We start from the raw sequence: 13733 nt of genomic DNA, 5'->3' as shown, positions 1-13733 counted from the left end.
GCTCGTGCTTCAGACCCATCCCAGGAAATCTGGCTGTGCAAGGAAACTGCTTTGTGCCCCCACCCTGCACACTCACATTCTGCAACTGGGCACTGGGATTTACGTTACCAGGACACTTCGTTGAGCACATTCCTATTGGCAACTTTGGAGAAAGCTGAAAGCCTTCCTGCCCTGCCCTCAGGAGATGCCCTTCCCTGATGGAGCTGCTGTTGTGCAGCCCAGCTGTGTCCCAGCAGTGCCCACGGCCTGTCCCTGCCTGTGAGCCCAGGACGGACATGCAGCAGGATGTGACCAAGTTGCAAGAGCACTGAGGCCTTATAGCAACAGTAGGGTTGGAAGAAGAGTGTGGAAGTGGAAAAGGAGCAGATATAAAAAGACAAAGTGCTGGTGCTCCCTGGCAATGCTGCTGTGCTGTGATAGTCTTACTCTCTCCCTCTGCACACAGGCACTGCCACTGGCCTTCCTGTGGCCACAAAAGAAGGAACTGGAACAAACAAACTGTACCAATATCTTTTATTTGCTTTAAATATTAAAATGATCATTCTCTCATTTACACCATCTCCAAGTAAAACACAAAAGTTTAAGGATTAAAGAAAAACTGAGGATCAAAAATAAAGTTTAGTTGCACACAACTTAAGAAGAAAAAAGAAAAAAATAAGCACCATAATCATCACCCAAAACCTGAGACAGAAGGTTGGACAGGTAATGAGTTTCTTTATGAGTGATTTGCACATGAAAACAGGCAGGTATTTACTGTAAAAATGCATCGAGTCATTATTTTCCTCACAGCATCCTTCAGTTCCTTATTTCTCAGGCTGTAGATGAAGGGGTTCAGTGCTGGAGGAACCACCGAGTACAGAACTGACAATGCCAGATCCAGAGATGCGGAGGAGATCGTGGGAGGCTTAAGGTAGGCAAAAAATGATGTGCTGACAAACAGGGAGACCACGGCCAGGTGAGGGAGGCACGTGGAAAAGGCTTTGTGCCGTCCCTGCTCAGAGGGGATCCTCAGCACAGCCCTGAAGATCTGCACATAGGAGAAAACCATGAAAATGAAACAGCCAAAAGCTAAACAGGCACTAACCACAAGAAGCCCAACTTCCCTGAGGTAGGAGTGTGAGCAGGAGAGCTTGACGATCTGAGGGATTTCACAGAAGAACTGGCCCGGGGCATTGCCCTGGCACAGGGGCAGGGAAAATGTATTGGCTGTGTGCAGCAGAGCATGGAGAAAGCCGCTGGCCCAGGCAGCTGCTGCCATGTGGGCACAAGCTCTGCTGCCCAGGAGGGTCCCGTAGTGCAGGGGTTTGCAGATGGCAATGTAGCGGTCGTAGGACATGATGGTGAGGAGGAAAAACTCTGTCATGATGAAGAACAAAAAGAAAAAGAGCTGTGCAGCACATCCCATGTAGGAGATGGTTGTGGTGCCCCAGAGGGAGTTGTGCATGGCTTTGGGGACAGTGGTGCAGATGCAGCCCAGGTCTGTGAGGGACAGGTTGAGCAGGAAGAAGTGCATGGGGGTGTGCAGGTGGTGGTCGCAGGCTACGGCGCTGATGATGAGGCCGTTGCCCAGGAGGGCAGCCAGGAAGATGCCCAGGAAGAGCCACAAGTGCAGGAGCTGCAGCTGCCGCGTGTCTGCCAATGGCAGGAGGAACTGGCTGATGGAGCTGCTGTTGGACATTTTGTTCCTCAGAATATTTTGATCTGTTGAGGAGGAAAAGACAGGAATTATTTAGGCCAGATTTCTACAAGCAAAACACTGCATATGTCACAGCCACTCCACTCTCAGGCTCACTCCCCACAGTCAGACTTCCCTGCAGCTCCTTCCCCTGAGCTCTGGGGTTTGCTGCATAAGGGGCCCACTGGAACCAGTAACTCTGTGATGGGCTCCTGAGGAGTCCTTCTTGTTTATCAGTGAGAGGGAACCCAGAACACAGGGTGATCTCTAATTGTACTCACAGAATATTCTGAGCTGGAAAGGCCCCCCAAGGATCATGGAGTGCAACCCTTAGCCCTGCAGAGAATCATTCCCAAGAATTACACCATGTCCCTGAGAGCTTTCTACAAGTACATCCTGAGCTCTGTCAGCCTTCGTGCTGTGACCACTGCCCTGGGGAGCCTCTTCAATTGCCCAATCACTCTCTGGGAGAAGAACCTTTTTCTAATATCCAACCTTAACTTCCCTTGGAATGTTCAGTCATTCCCTCGGATTTTGTCACTGGCCAGTGACAGAGAAGAGATCAGTATCTCTCCTTCCTTCTTCTCCTCCCTTGTGATACTTCAAAGAGCTTCTCAGCATGGCTGTTTGCACTTTGCCAGCTGAAGAACTGAGCTGAGGGAATTACTTCTATTTGTTCACCCAGTTGCACCTGCCATAGTTAGTAATGGTTGTGGATGCTTGAAATCGCTGACAATCTATTTGCTCTGTAGGTCAAGTCTTGTGCATCCTGAGAGGCAAAGGGACAGTCCCTTAGTGGAGACAGAAGAGCTGTTCTGTCCATCAGTGCTGTTCTCACCTGCCCTGTGCTGGCAGCTTGGAGCTGGATGAGCATCACACACAACTGTTCCCCCAAAACAAAACTGCAGACTGCTGAGGGCAGAGGAACCCAGAAATCTGGGTCCAAAGAGCAGAAAGACAAACTCCTCACCTTTTTCATCTCTCTCCTCCCAGGCTGAGACACAGAGCAATCACTGCAGATGCCCAGAGCATTTCCATGGATTTAGCATTGAGGTGATTTCTCTATGGAGTTCCTAGACAGCACAGAGATACTGTGGGAGAGCTGTGCCCCTTTGGAGGGCATCCTGCAACCCTGCAGGAGACCCCGGGAAACAGATGGATATCCTGAAGTTGCCTGGAGGGGTCCTGGGCACTTTGCTCCCACAGAAACATCACTACAGCAGGACCCAAAGGGTTTGTGCCCGGACAGGAACTGAACCCGCCACCCTCAAACCCCTGCACTGGCTCAGAAGAGCCAAAGGTGAGAACAAGGACAGCACAGGCAACAGATGATGGCAGTGAAATGCCACAATGCTCCTGCCAAGGGAGGAGGGAAACGCAGAGATAGATGGAAACCAGAAGCTTATCCTTCCCTGGGCTCTGGCTGCTGCAGGACAATGCAAACCTGAGCCCCCACGGGCCTGAGGGCAGAGGCTCTGCTTAGGCTGGGAAAGGAGCCCAGGGAGGAGTTGGTCAGGGGAAGGTGTCTGTGCCACAGGGCCAGCAGGGAGGTGCCCACATGCCCCTCCCCAGCATTTGTGGCAGCAGCTCCCTCTCCCTCCCTGCCTGTCTGTGCTGGGAGGAGCTGTTCCTGCCAGCAGCCACCTCCCTGTGCCCAGCTCAGCTCCCTCCAGTGCTCACACAGCCCAGGGGCAGCTCTGCATGTGCAGGGGCTGGAGAGCAGATCCCAGACAAGGTGAGGTGGCTGGGGAGGGGAAGGTGTTCTGAGTGGATGTGGTTCCTGAGAAGTGCCCTTGGACATGGCAGGAGGTGGAGCTGAAGCTGAGAGAAGCCCAGAGCCATTGTAGCTGAAGGACCCTGCCCTGCCCTGCTCAGCCCTGCCCTGCCAGGAGGGGTCACCCCTTCCACCCACACCTTCGCCCTGCAGGGCTATGAGGAGCTCCTTGGCCAGGCTGAGCTGACCCTGGCAGGCAGCAGAGCCCCTGCCCCAGCACACAGAGCCTTGGGCTGAAGGACCCTGCTCTGCAGGACAGCCCTGGGCACCCCTGGCTGCACCCCCACCCTCACACCCAACAGCCATCCCTGGGAGAAGGGAACCTTCTTGCCCTGTGCCTCTGATGCTCCACACCAGGAAATCCAGGAGAGCCATCCTGGCAGGTCTTCTCAGTGGTAACATTTGGCAGGTGTAAGAGACACTTCCAGGAACTCACCTGCACTGCTCTGCAGCCAGAGACTTACCTTGGCAAAGGGCTGTGAAGATTCCTCTTCTGAAGGGCTCTCACCTGTCCTCCAACCCCAGGATATCTAAACCTCTTTCTCACTTCCCTTGTGTCTCTACTGCCTGCAGGTCCTGTCCTGCTCTGCCATATGGCCACGTCTTGCCTGCTAGATGAACTGTGAGAGTCCTTCTCATAGATCCTGGATGCTGTGGGATGTGCCAGCTTTAGGAGATCCTTGCAGGAAGGGAAGATTAACTTTCCTACAGCCAGAGAATTCTTCATTCAAATACTGTGGAGGTTTCTCCTGTAGTGAGAGCTCAGTCCCCTCCCAGCCCAGGCTGCCTCTCATCTCTGTCCCTTCTCTGCTGTGCCCTCGGTGTGTGCAGGCAGTGCCCTGAGCCCTGCTGGGCTGTGTACAGGAGCTGCTCCTGGGCAGAGCTGTCTCTCTGCAGCGCTGCCCGCTTGCCAGGAGCTCCCTGTGTGCCAGGAGCCCGGCCCAGCTCAGCAGCACAGCAACAGCCCAGGGCATTTAATGGCCCTCTGGGGGGTTTGGTGCTGAGTCCCTGAACATCAGACCCTGAGGAAAGTTGCAGGAACCTCTTGAGAAACAAAAGTCAGATTCAAACTGTAAAGTTGCTTGCAGTGCTAATGGGTCCCACTGAGGAATCAAACTCAGAAAACTTTTCTAGTTTCTTGTAAAAGCACAAACCTGGAAACAGTGATGACAGGTCACAGAATCACAGAACCATCAGGCTTGGAATAGACCTTCAAGATCCTCTGGTCCAACTCTGAATGAAAAACCACCATAATCACCCCTAAACCATTTCTCAGGGTGCTAATCCAGATGCCATGTGAACACTTCCAGAGACACCACCATTTCACTGAGCTACTTATTCAAATGCCTATACACTCAGTGAAAAAAAAATTTAATATCTAATCTAAACTTCAACTGATGCAATTAAGAGCCGTTTCCTCTCATCTGGTCACTACAGCCTTGATAGCACAGAACAAATCCCACCCCACTAAAACCTCCTTTTGGGTCTTTGTAGAGAGGAATGACACTGTCTCTGGGCCTCTTCTTCTCCAGACTCCAGAACACCAGTTCCTTTAGCCATTCCTCATGACACATTATTTCCAGACTCTTCCCAAGCTCCACTCCCTTCACTGGACATGCTCCAGGCCCTCAATGTCCTTTTTGCAGTGAGGGGCCCAGAATTGGACACAGGTCTTGAGGTGGGGCCTCACCTGTGACCAGTGCAGATGGACAATCTCTGTCCTGGTCCTGCTGGCCACACTATTTTCCATACAGGCCAGGATGCCATTGGGCTTCTTGCCCACATGGGCACTCTCTGGCTCATATTCTGCTGCTCTCAAATAGACATCCCAAGTCCCTTCCTGATGAGCAGCTCTCAAGACACTCTGCCTACAGCCTGGAGCATTCCATGGGGTTGTGGGGACCCAAGGGCAGGACCTGACACTAGGCTTTATTGATCCAGCCTGTCCAAATCCCTCTGCAGAACCTTCCTGCCCTCCAGCACATCCACAGTTAAATCCACCTTCGTCTTGACCACAAATGTACTGAGTGTGCACTCCATCCCCTTGTCCAGATCATCAATAATGGTGTTAAAAAGGACCAGCCCCAACACTGAGCCCTGGGGAACTCCACTAGTGACCAGCCCCACCTGGATTTGGTTCCATTCCCCACCAATCTCTGGGCCATCAGTCAGTTTTTCACCCAGCAAACAGTTCCCTCATCCCAGCCATGCCAGCCAGTTTCTGCAGGAGATGCTGTGGGAGGTGGTGCCAAAGACTTGACTGAATTCCAGAGAGACACATCCACAGCCTTTCCCTCATCTCCTGAGTGGGTCATTTTGTAATAGAAGGGGGTCAGTGTGGTCATGCAGGATCTGCCTTTCCAAAACCCACACTGACTGACCCTTATTCCTTGGGTTCCTTCACGTGCCGTGTGATGGCACTCAGGATGATCTGCTCCATGGACTTCCCTGGTACGAAGGTTGGGCTGACAGGTCTGGAGTTGTTCAGGTCCTTCTGGCCCTGTCTGTAAATGGGCATCACAGTTTGTCAGCTGGGACTTCTCCAGTTCACCAGGGCTGCTGGGCAATGAGTGAAAGTGGCTTGGCCAGCTCTTTCTCCAGCTCCCTCAGCACTCTCAGGTGCATCCCATGTGGGCAGGGACTTGTGGGGGTCTCATTGGCAGAGCAGGTCACTCACATTTTCCTCCTGGATTGCAGGGGCTTCAATCAGACTCTCATCACCAACTTCTAGTCAGGGAACTTGGGTATCCAAAAGACAACTAAGTTTTGGTGTTAAACACCAAGGCAAAGAAGACATTCATTCTCTCAGCCATTTCCTCCTGCCCTGACCCTGTCCTGCCTCTACATCCAGCAAAAAACAAAGACTCTCCTGAGCCTTCCTTTTGCTGCCCATGGGTTTAGACACACATTTTTTTGCTGTCTTTAACTTCAGTGGCCAAATTCAGTTCCAGTTTGTCTTTGACCCTTCACATTTTAACCCTCCATAACTTCACTATATCCTTGTGGTGCCCCCATAATTTCTGTCCCTCTTTCCAGAGGTGATACACTCTCTTTTTTTTTTCCTAACTTCCAGGCCATGGTCTGTGTTTAACCAGGCCATACTTTTTGCCCCCTGGCTTGTCTTAGGTCACACAGGCACAGCTCCTGGAGCTTCTTAAAACACCTGCATCCATCCTGCACTCCTTTCTCCTTCAGGACTGACTCCCAAGGGACTCCATCCATCAGTTTCCCAAACTGGCCAAAGTCTGTCAGCTGTCAGTCCAAGGTGTCAGTTCTGCTGGTGCCCCTCCTTCCTTCACCCACAATGGAAATCCCCATTATTTCATGGTCTCTGTGCCCAAGCCAGCCCTGACCACCACATCACCCACCAGCCACAGAATCACAGAATGCTTTGGGTCATAAGGGACCTTAAAGAGCATCTCATTCCAACCCCAGGGGCAGGAACACCTTTGACTAGACCAGGTTGCTCAGAGCCACATTCTGCATGGCCTTGAACAACTTCTAGTGATGGAGCAGCCAGAACTTCTCTTAACAACCTGTGCCAGGGCCTCACCACCCTCACCATAAAGAATTTCTTACCAATATCTCATCTAACCCTTCTCTCTATCAGTGTGAAGCCATTTCCCCCTTATCCTGTCTCTGCAGATCCTTGTAATCAGTCTCTCTTCATCTTTCTTGTTGGCTCCCTTCAACCACAATTAGGTCACCCCAAGGCCTTCTCTTCTCCAGGCTGTACAATCCCAATTCTCTCACCCTTCCTTTATTGCAGAGCGGCTCCATCTCTCTGATCATCCTGCTGCCTCCTCTGGACTCGCTCCAACAGCTCCTTGTCCTTGCTGTGCTGGGACCCCAGAGCTGGAGGCAGCTCTGCAGGTGGGGCAACATCCAACCAGGTGTGTTCCAGCAAGGACAGTGTGGAACCTCCTGGAACCAAAGGGACACTGTGACACCACAGAACCTCCTGGAACCAAAGGGACACTGTGACACCACAGAACCACCTGGAACCAATGGGGACATTGAGACACTTTAGGCCTTCATGGAACAAAGGAATCCAGGGAGACTGTGGAAGCTCATGGAATCAAGAAGTCATTGTGACACTCCAGGGCTTTTGGAACCCAAGGAAACCTGGGACACTGTGGATCCTCACGGAGCCATGGGGCAATTGTGACATGTGGGAACCAAAGGAATCCTCAGATAGTTTGGAACCTCCTGGAATCAAGAGGCCATTGTGACACTTCAGGGCCTCATGGAAACAAAGGAACCCTGGAACATTTTGGAACCTCATGGAATGAAGAGGCCACTGTGACACCTGAGGCCTCATCAAACCAAATGAACTCAGGGACACTGTGGAACCTCTTGGATATGAGGGGCCATTGAGACACTGCAGGGCCTCAGGGAACCCAAGGAACACTGAGACATTTCAGAACCTTATGGAACAAGGGGCTGTTGTTACACTGAGGAGCCTGATGGAATGAAGGGGCTTTGTGACACTGCAGGGCATCATGGAACCAAAGGGGCTCTGGGGCACTGTGGAGCCTCATGGAATCAAAGGCCATTGTGAGACTTCAGAGATTAAATGAAAAAAAGGAACCCTGGGAGACTGGAACCTCATGGAATCAATGGGCCATAGTGACTTGTGAAGAGCCTGGTGGAGCCAAAGGGACCCTGGGGCACTGCGGAATCTCATGGAACCAAGGGGCCATTGTGACTTGTGGGGACTCCTGGAACCAAATGAACCTCAGGACATTTTGGAACCTCATGGCATCAAGGGGCCATTGTGACACTGCAGAGCCTTATGGACCATGGCAGGATGTTCTGCCCTGATCAGGCCCAGAATCCACTCAGAGAATGCAAACAATGCAGGCTCTCTGGGCTGAGTTACTGCTGCCACCAAGGGGCTGTTTGGGTGTTGAATTCTGCTAAAACCAGCCTGGTTCACCAAACTGCAAATGCTCATCCTGCTTTTTGGAACAGGATCTGACAGAGAAGCTGCTCACTGGCATGGAAATTCATGACTAGCAATCCCTCACTGTATAGCTCTAAAAGCTCTGTCCAACTTCCATATGGCATATCCCTTCACAGACTGTCTTGAAGCATGTGGAGCTTCTCCCATGAAGCAGGGACGGCTCTTCATGGTCATTGACCAGGGGTTAAGGGAAGGAGAGAGATCTGCCCTCTTTAGTTGTGTGAGAGTTACATCAATCTCTGCTTAATGATAGTTTCTTTTTGCTGGCTTCAACACAACTGTTTTAAAATAACTGCTTTGACACAGTGCACTGCACTATTTTATGCTATAATATACTCTACTAGGAGGTTTTTAGCTTTTCCAGAGTGTACTGAAGATTTAAGTAAATTATTAAGATCTTTCATCTGTTCACTTGTCTGTTCTTTTGTCTGTTCATTTCTCATAACAAATAACTCATTTTATAGATCTGATTTGCCATCATTAAAACCTGTGGAAAAAAGTGATTCAATCACACCTCTATAATTCCTGAAATTTAAATTGCACAGTAAATCTGAGGCTAAGATTGGATTCAGTCACCCCCAGGCTCCTCTCTGCGAAGGAGTTTAGAAAGCAAGGGGTCCTTTCTGTCCCCACAGCTCAATGAGACATCTTCTCTAATAAACTCTGTCTAAAACTTCTGTTACCTCTGTGACACCATGAGCTTCCACACTATCCAAGGATTCCTTTGGTTCTATGAGGCCCTGCAATGTCACAGTGATCCCTTCATTCCATGAGGTTCTGCAGTGTCCCAGGTTCCCTTCAGTTCCATAAGGTCCCAGAGCACCAAAATGACCCTTTGATTCCATGGAGTTCTGAAGTGTCCGAGTGTCCCTTTTGTTCCATCACTGCAGAGTCACAATGAGCCCTTAATTCCATGAGGTTGCAGAGTTACAATGATCCCATTGTTTCAATAAGACTCTACAGTGTCACAATTCCATGAGGTTCCACAGTGTCACACTGGTCCCTTGTGCTACTCAAGGCCCTGCACTGAGACAGAGGTCCCTTAAATCCATGAGATTCCACAGTGACCCCGTGATTCCATGAGGTCCTGCAGTGTCACAGTGGTGGTGTCAGGGATGGTGGAGCTTTTCTTTTTGTAGTTACAAACAGAATGAGAAAGAAATAATGTCACCAAGGGCACCTTGGAGGTCCAGACTGGAGTTGTGCGGAAAGGAATTTCACTCCAAGAGAAATGCTCTGATGCAATGTGACACAAAGAAAGGGCCTGGATCAGCCCAAGGCTTTATATTCCAAAGCAGATCCAGGGAGGAGGGAGAGATGTCAGTGCAGGAAGGGGCCAGCGAGGTGGGGCAGCCGGGGGATGCCGACAGCCTGCAGGGAAAGGGGCAGGGCATGGACACCGTAGGACAGCCTGGGCTGGAGAGGAGACAGGGATGTGCAGAAGCTGAAAGGCCCCAAGAGAGCCAAGTTGTGCAGGCCTTTGGCCATGGCTGCTGTGTGTGCCCCTGATGGCATGAGGAGACAAGTGAGCCTTGCAGCCCTGGGGCCTCATTGCCTCCTTGTCCCTGCTCAGCAGCCTGGGAGGCGCCACCTCATTGTCCTGCCCTTGGCATTGCACATCCCACATCCCACTGCCCCAGGAAGAGTCCTGAGGAATGAGGGAGGAACAGAATCTGCTTTCCCAGGTGCTGGGTGTCAGGGCTTGGCCCTCTGGATTAATGGAACACTTTCAGCATAACTCACCATCAGAGCCACCTTTCCTTTGCTTGTCCACAACTGTCATCACTGCCTCCATTTTCTGCTCTAACTATAGTCTGGGGACACTCTCAGTTTGCCCCTCAGTGGGACCCATTAGCACTACAAGAAAATTCAGTGTTTCAATATGACTTTGACTTCTTGAGAAGTTTTTTGAACTCACTCTGATGGACTGAGTCTGATGTAAACAACACAAACCCCCCAGAGGGCCATTAAATGCCCTGGACTGTTGCTGTGCTGCTGAGCTGGGCCGGGCTCCTGGCACACAGGGAGCTCCTGGCAAGCGGGCAGCGCTGCAGAGAGACAGCTCTGCCCAGGAGCAGCTCCTGTGCACAGCCCAGCAGGGCTCAGGGCACTGCCAGGGCAGCTCAGAGACACCAGCAGGGCACAGACAGAGCTTAAAGGGGCTCAGCATTGGGAGGATGACTCAGAGCTCTTGAGGAGAAATCTTTGCAGTGCTGGACACGGTGAGTCTGTGGGTGCAGGGCAATGCAGGGGCAGCTCCTGGAGGCATCTCCTAAAGCTGTCCCAGCCCCAGCTGATGGGATGTGTGAGGAGGGGGCTGTTGGTGGGCACTTTGGAATAGCTGTGGAGCCGGGGGCTGCAGCCAGGGGTGCCCAGGGCTGTGGGGCAGAGTAGGGTCCTGCAGCCCAGGGTGCTGTGCTGGGGCAGGGACTCTGCTGCCTGCCAGGGTCAGCTCTCAGCCAGCCTGGGGAGCTGCTCACAGGGCTGGGGAGAAGGGCTGTGAGGAAGGAGCAATGGCTGAGATCTGGGTCCTTGTGTGGATAAGGTGCTCTGTGGTTCAAAGCTGCTCAGAGCTGGACAGCAGTGCAGGAGATTTCACAGGATATTTTTCAAGAAGCACAGAAAGGCAGCAGCTGCCTCAAAGGGAATTATCCTGTTCTTACATTCTTTTTCTGTGGGCTATCTGGCCCATAAAAAGTAGAAATTAATTTCTCATTTCAGGAGGTGGCACTTCCATTTCAAATCATTTACACCTACTGATGAATAAACCTGGGAGGATTAGAAATCTGCCAGGTACACACATCATCAGTGCTTCTTTTCCATTCTCCTCAGGATTGCTTTGAGATTGCCAGCAGAGCCTGCACAGGCAGAGCTGTCCCTGGGCAGTGCCCTGTGCTGGGAGGGCTCTGCAGGGCAGAGCTGAGCACCCAGGGCTGGGCTGGGCTCTGGGAGCACTGCCAGGGAAGCAGCTGCTGGCAGGGACAGCTCCAGGCAGCCGCCCTGGAAAGGGAGTGAGAGGGAGCTGCTGTTGCAATTCCTCGGGAGGGGGGTTAGGGCAGCTCTGGCCCATCCCTGCTCTGCAGATTTCTGCCCAGAACAAGCCTCTGAGCTCCATCACCCAGTAGAGCCTTTCCCTTTGGCCATCTGATTATCCCTGTAGGGCCTCCAAAGGAGTGGCGAGGAATTTTTCTATTTTCCCTTCCTCTTCATGCTGCCTTTGCCCCCAGTTCAGGTGGGAACTCTGGGCAATGAGTCTGCTGAACTCTCCAGTCAGGATGTAACATCTTTAGGACATTCAGTTCTTTCCCTGGATGATCCTGCTGTCAAGCAGGATGCCTTCTTGAGGGGCAGAGCTGTGCCATTGCAGCCTTGTGTTCCCCACAGCCCCTCAGCACTGAGGCCATGGCAGTGGGGCTGCAAGGTGTGTGCAGGCAGCTGCAATGAGCCCTCTGTGCCCCTGGTGGGAGGGGAGAGCTGAGATATCTCTCTTCTCTAGGATGAGACAGGATGAGGAGTTTGAAGATGTGCCCTTGGAAACTGGAGTCACCAGCTCTCAGCAGTGTCCAGTTTCTCCTCAGGGGAACCCCTGGGTGCCTTTGCCCTGCAGATCAGAGAGGTGACAGCCTTGGGCAGCTGAGAGCAGGGCTGATGGAAACGCTGTCTGATCCACAGTGCAGGAATGATCTCTTTGCCTCACAGGACACACAGGTTTTCTCTTAGACAGGAGTATAAATACCAAGGATTCCTGCCTTAAAAATTTCACTCCTTGTGTTGTAGCAAATGGAAGGAAAGAAACAAAACTATACCCCCACAGCTCTGCTCTGCATTGGGGTGAAATGGGAGTGACAATGTTGAGAAGCTTTTTAGTACCATGGGTGCCTTAAAACTAACATCAGTTTCAGTTCCTATTTATCTGTTGTTGTAGGACAGAACTGAGTCTTCCAGAACATCAGAAGAGCTCCTTTTTCCCTGGAGCTTTCTGAGCCAGGCCTCAACAGAAGTCCTCAAATGGACCAGCTGAAGGGTTTTTGTGAAGAAGAAGAGGTGATCTGAGGGTGTTACATAAGGACTGGAAGAGGTTTTTTCTGAAACATGTACTGTGACTTGTTACTATATTTTTCTCCTTGGACAGGTGCTATACCCAGGAGAAGCTCATGTCCAACAGCAGCTCCATCACCCAGTTCCTCCTCCTGGCATTGGCAGACACGTGGCAGCTGCAGCTCCTGCACTTGTGTCTCTTCCTGGGCATCTCCCTGGCTGCCCTCCTGGGCAACGGCCTCATCATCAGCGCCGTAGCCTGCGACCACCACCTGCACACCCCCATGCACTTCTTCCTGCTCAACCTGTCCCTCACAGACCTGGGCTGCATCTGCACCACTGTCCCCAAAGCCATGCACAACTCCCTCTGGGACACCACAACCATCTCCTACATGGGATGTGCTGCACAGCTCTTTTTCTTTTTGTTCTTCATTGTCACAGAGATTTCCCTCCTCACCATCATGTGCTACGACCGCTATGTTGCCATCTGCAAACCCCTGCACTACGGGACCCTCCTGGGCAGCAGAGCTTGTGCCCACATGGCAGCCGCTGCCTGGGCCAGTGGCTTTCTCAATGCTCTGCTGCACACAGTCAATACATTTTCCCTGCCCCTGTGCCAGGGTAATGCCGTGGGCCAGTTCTTCTGTGATCTGCCTCAGGTCCTCAAGCTCTCCTGCTCACAGTACTACCGCAGAGAACTTGGACTCATTGTGGTTAGTATCTCTTTAGTGTTCGGTTGTTTCATTTTCATAGTTTTCTCCTATGTGCAGATCTTCAGGGCTGTGCTGAGGATCCCCTCTGAGCAGGGACGGCACAAAGCCTTTTCCACGTGCCTCCCTCACCTGGCCGTGGTCTCTCTGTTTGTCAGCACTGGCATATTTTCCTACCTGAAGCCTCCCTCCATGTCCTCCCCATCCCTGGATCTGACATTGTCAGTTCTGTACTCGGTGGTGCCTCCAGCAGTGAACCCCCTCATCTACAGCCTGAGGAACCAGGAGCTCAAGGATGCTGTGAGGAAAATGATGACTGGATGCTTTTCAGCAACAATAACCTGTCTGTTTTCTGATCTATAGAGTTCATAGTGTAACTCATTAGAAGCCCAGCATGCCTCCTCAGGTTTTTGGTGATGGTCAATTGGCTCTTCTTGTCAGGATGTTGTGCACAATAAATTTTTTTATTAATTTCTTTTGTCATTCTTTGTTCTCCTGTGTGACCCAGAATCTCTGTAAATGAGGAATTGTGCTCTCTTTATATTCAAAGAAAATAAATTATCCTGAACT

The 13733-nt window shown here is 51.6% G+C and overlaps 2 protein-coding genes across 2 annotated transcripts; one reads left to right on the top strand and one right to left on the bottom strand.

Moving 5' to 3' along the window:
* Positions 1 to 715: 715 nt before the first annotated feature.
* LOC139674679 (olfactory receptor 14C36-like) lies at positions 716 to 1678 on the bottom strand. Its single transcript, XM_071561285.1, has one exon. The coding sequence runs from the start codon at positions 1676 to 1678 to the stop codon at positions 716 to 718; it is 963 nt and encodes a 320-aa protein (XP_071417386.1).
* A 10891-nt stretch (positions 1679 to 12569) lies between these two features.
* On the top strand, positions 12570 to 13526 carry LOC139674677 (olfactory receptor 14C36-like). The gene has a single exon (XM_071561284.1). It carries the CDS (start codon positions 12570 to 12572, stop codon positions 13524 to 13526), a length of 957 nt encoding a protein of 318 aa, XP_071417385.1.
* The last annotated feature ends 207 nt before the right edge of the window (positions 13527 to 13733 follow it).

The sequence above is a fragment of the Pithys albifrons genome, chromosome 7 (assembly GCF_047495875.1).
Source record: "Pithys albifrons albifrons isolate INPA30051 chromosome 7, PitAlb_v1, whole genome shotgun sequence".
Classification (NCBI taxonomy): domain Eukaryota; kingdom Metazoa; phylum Chordata; class Aves; order Passeriformes; family Thamnophilidae; genus Pithys; species Pithys albifrons.
This window is presented reverse-complemented; position numbering and strand designations above follow the sequence as displayed.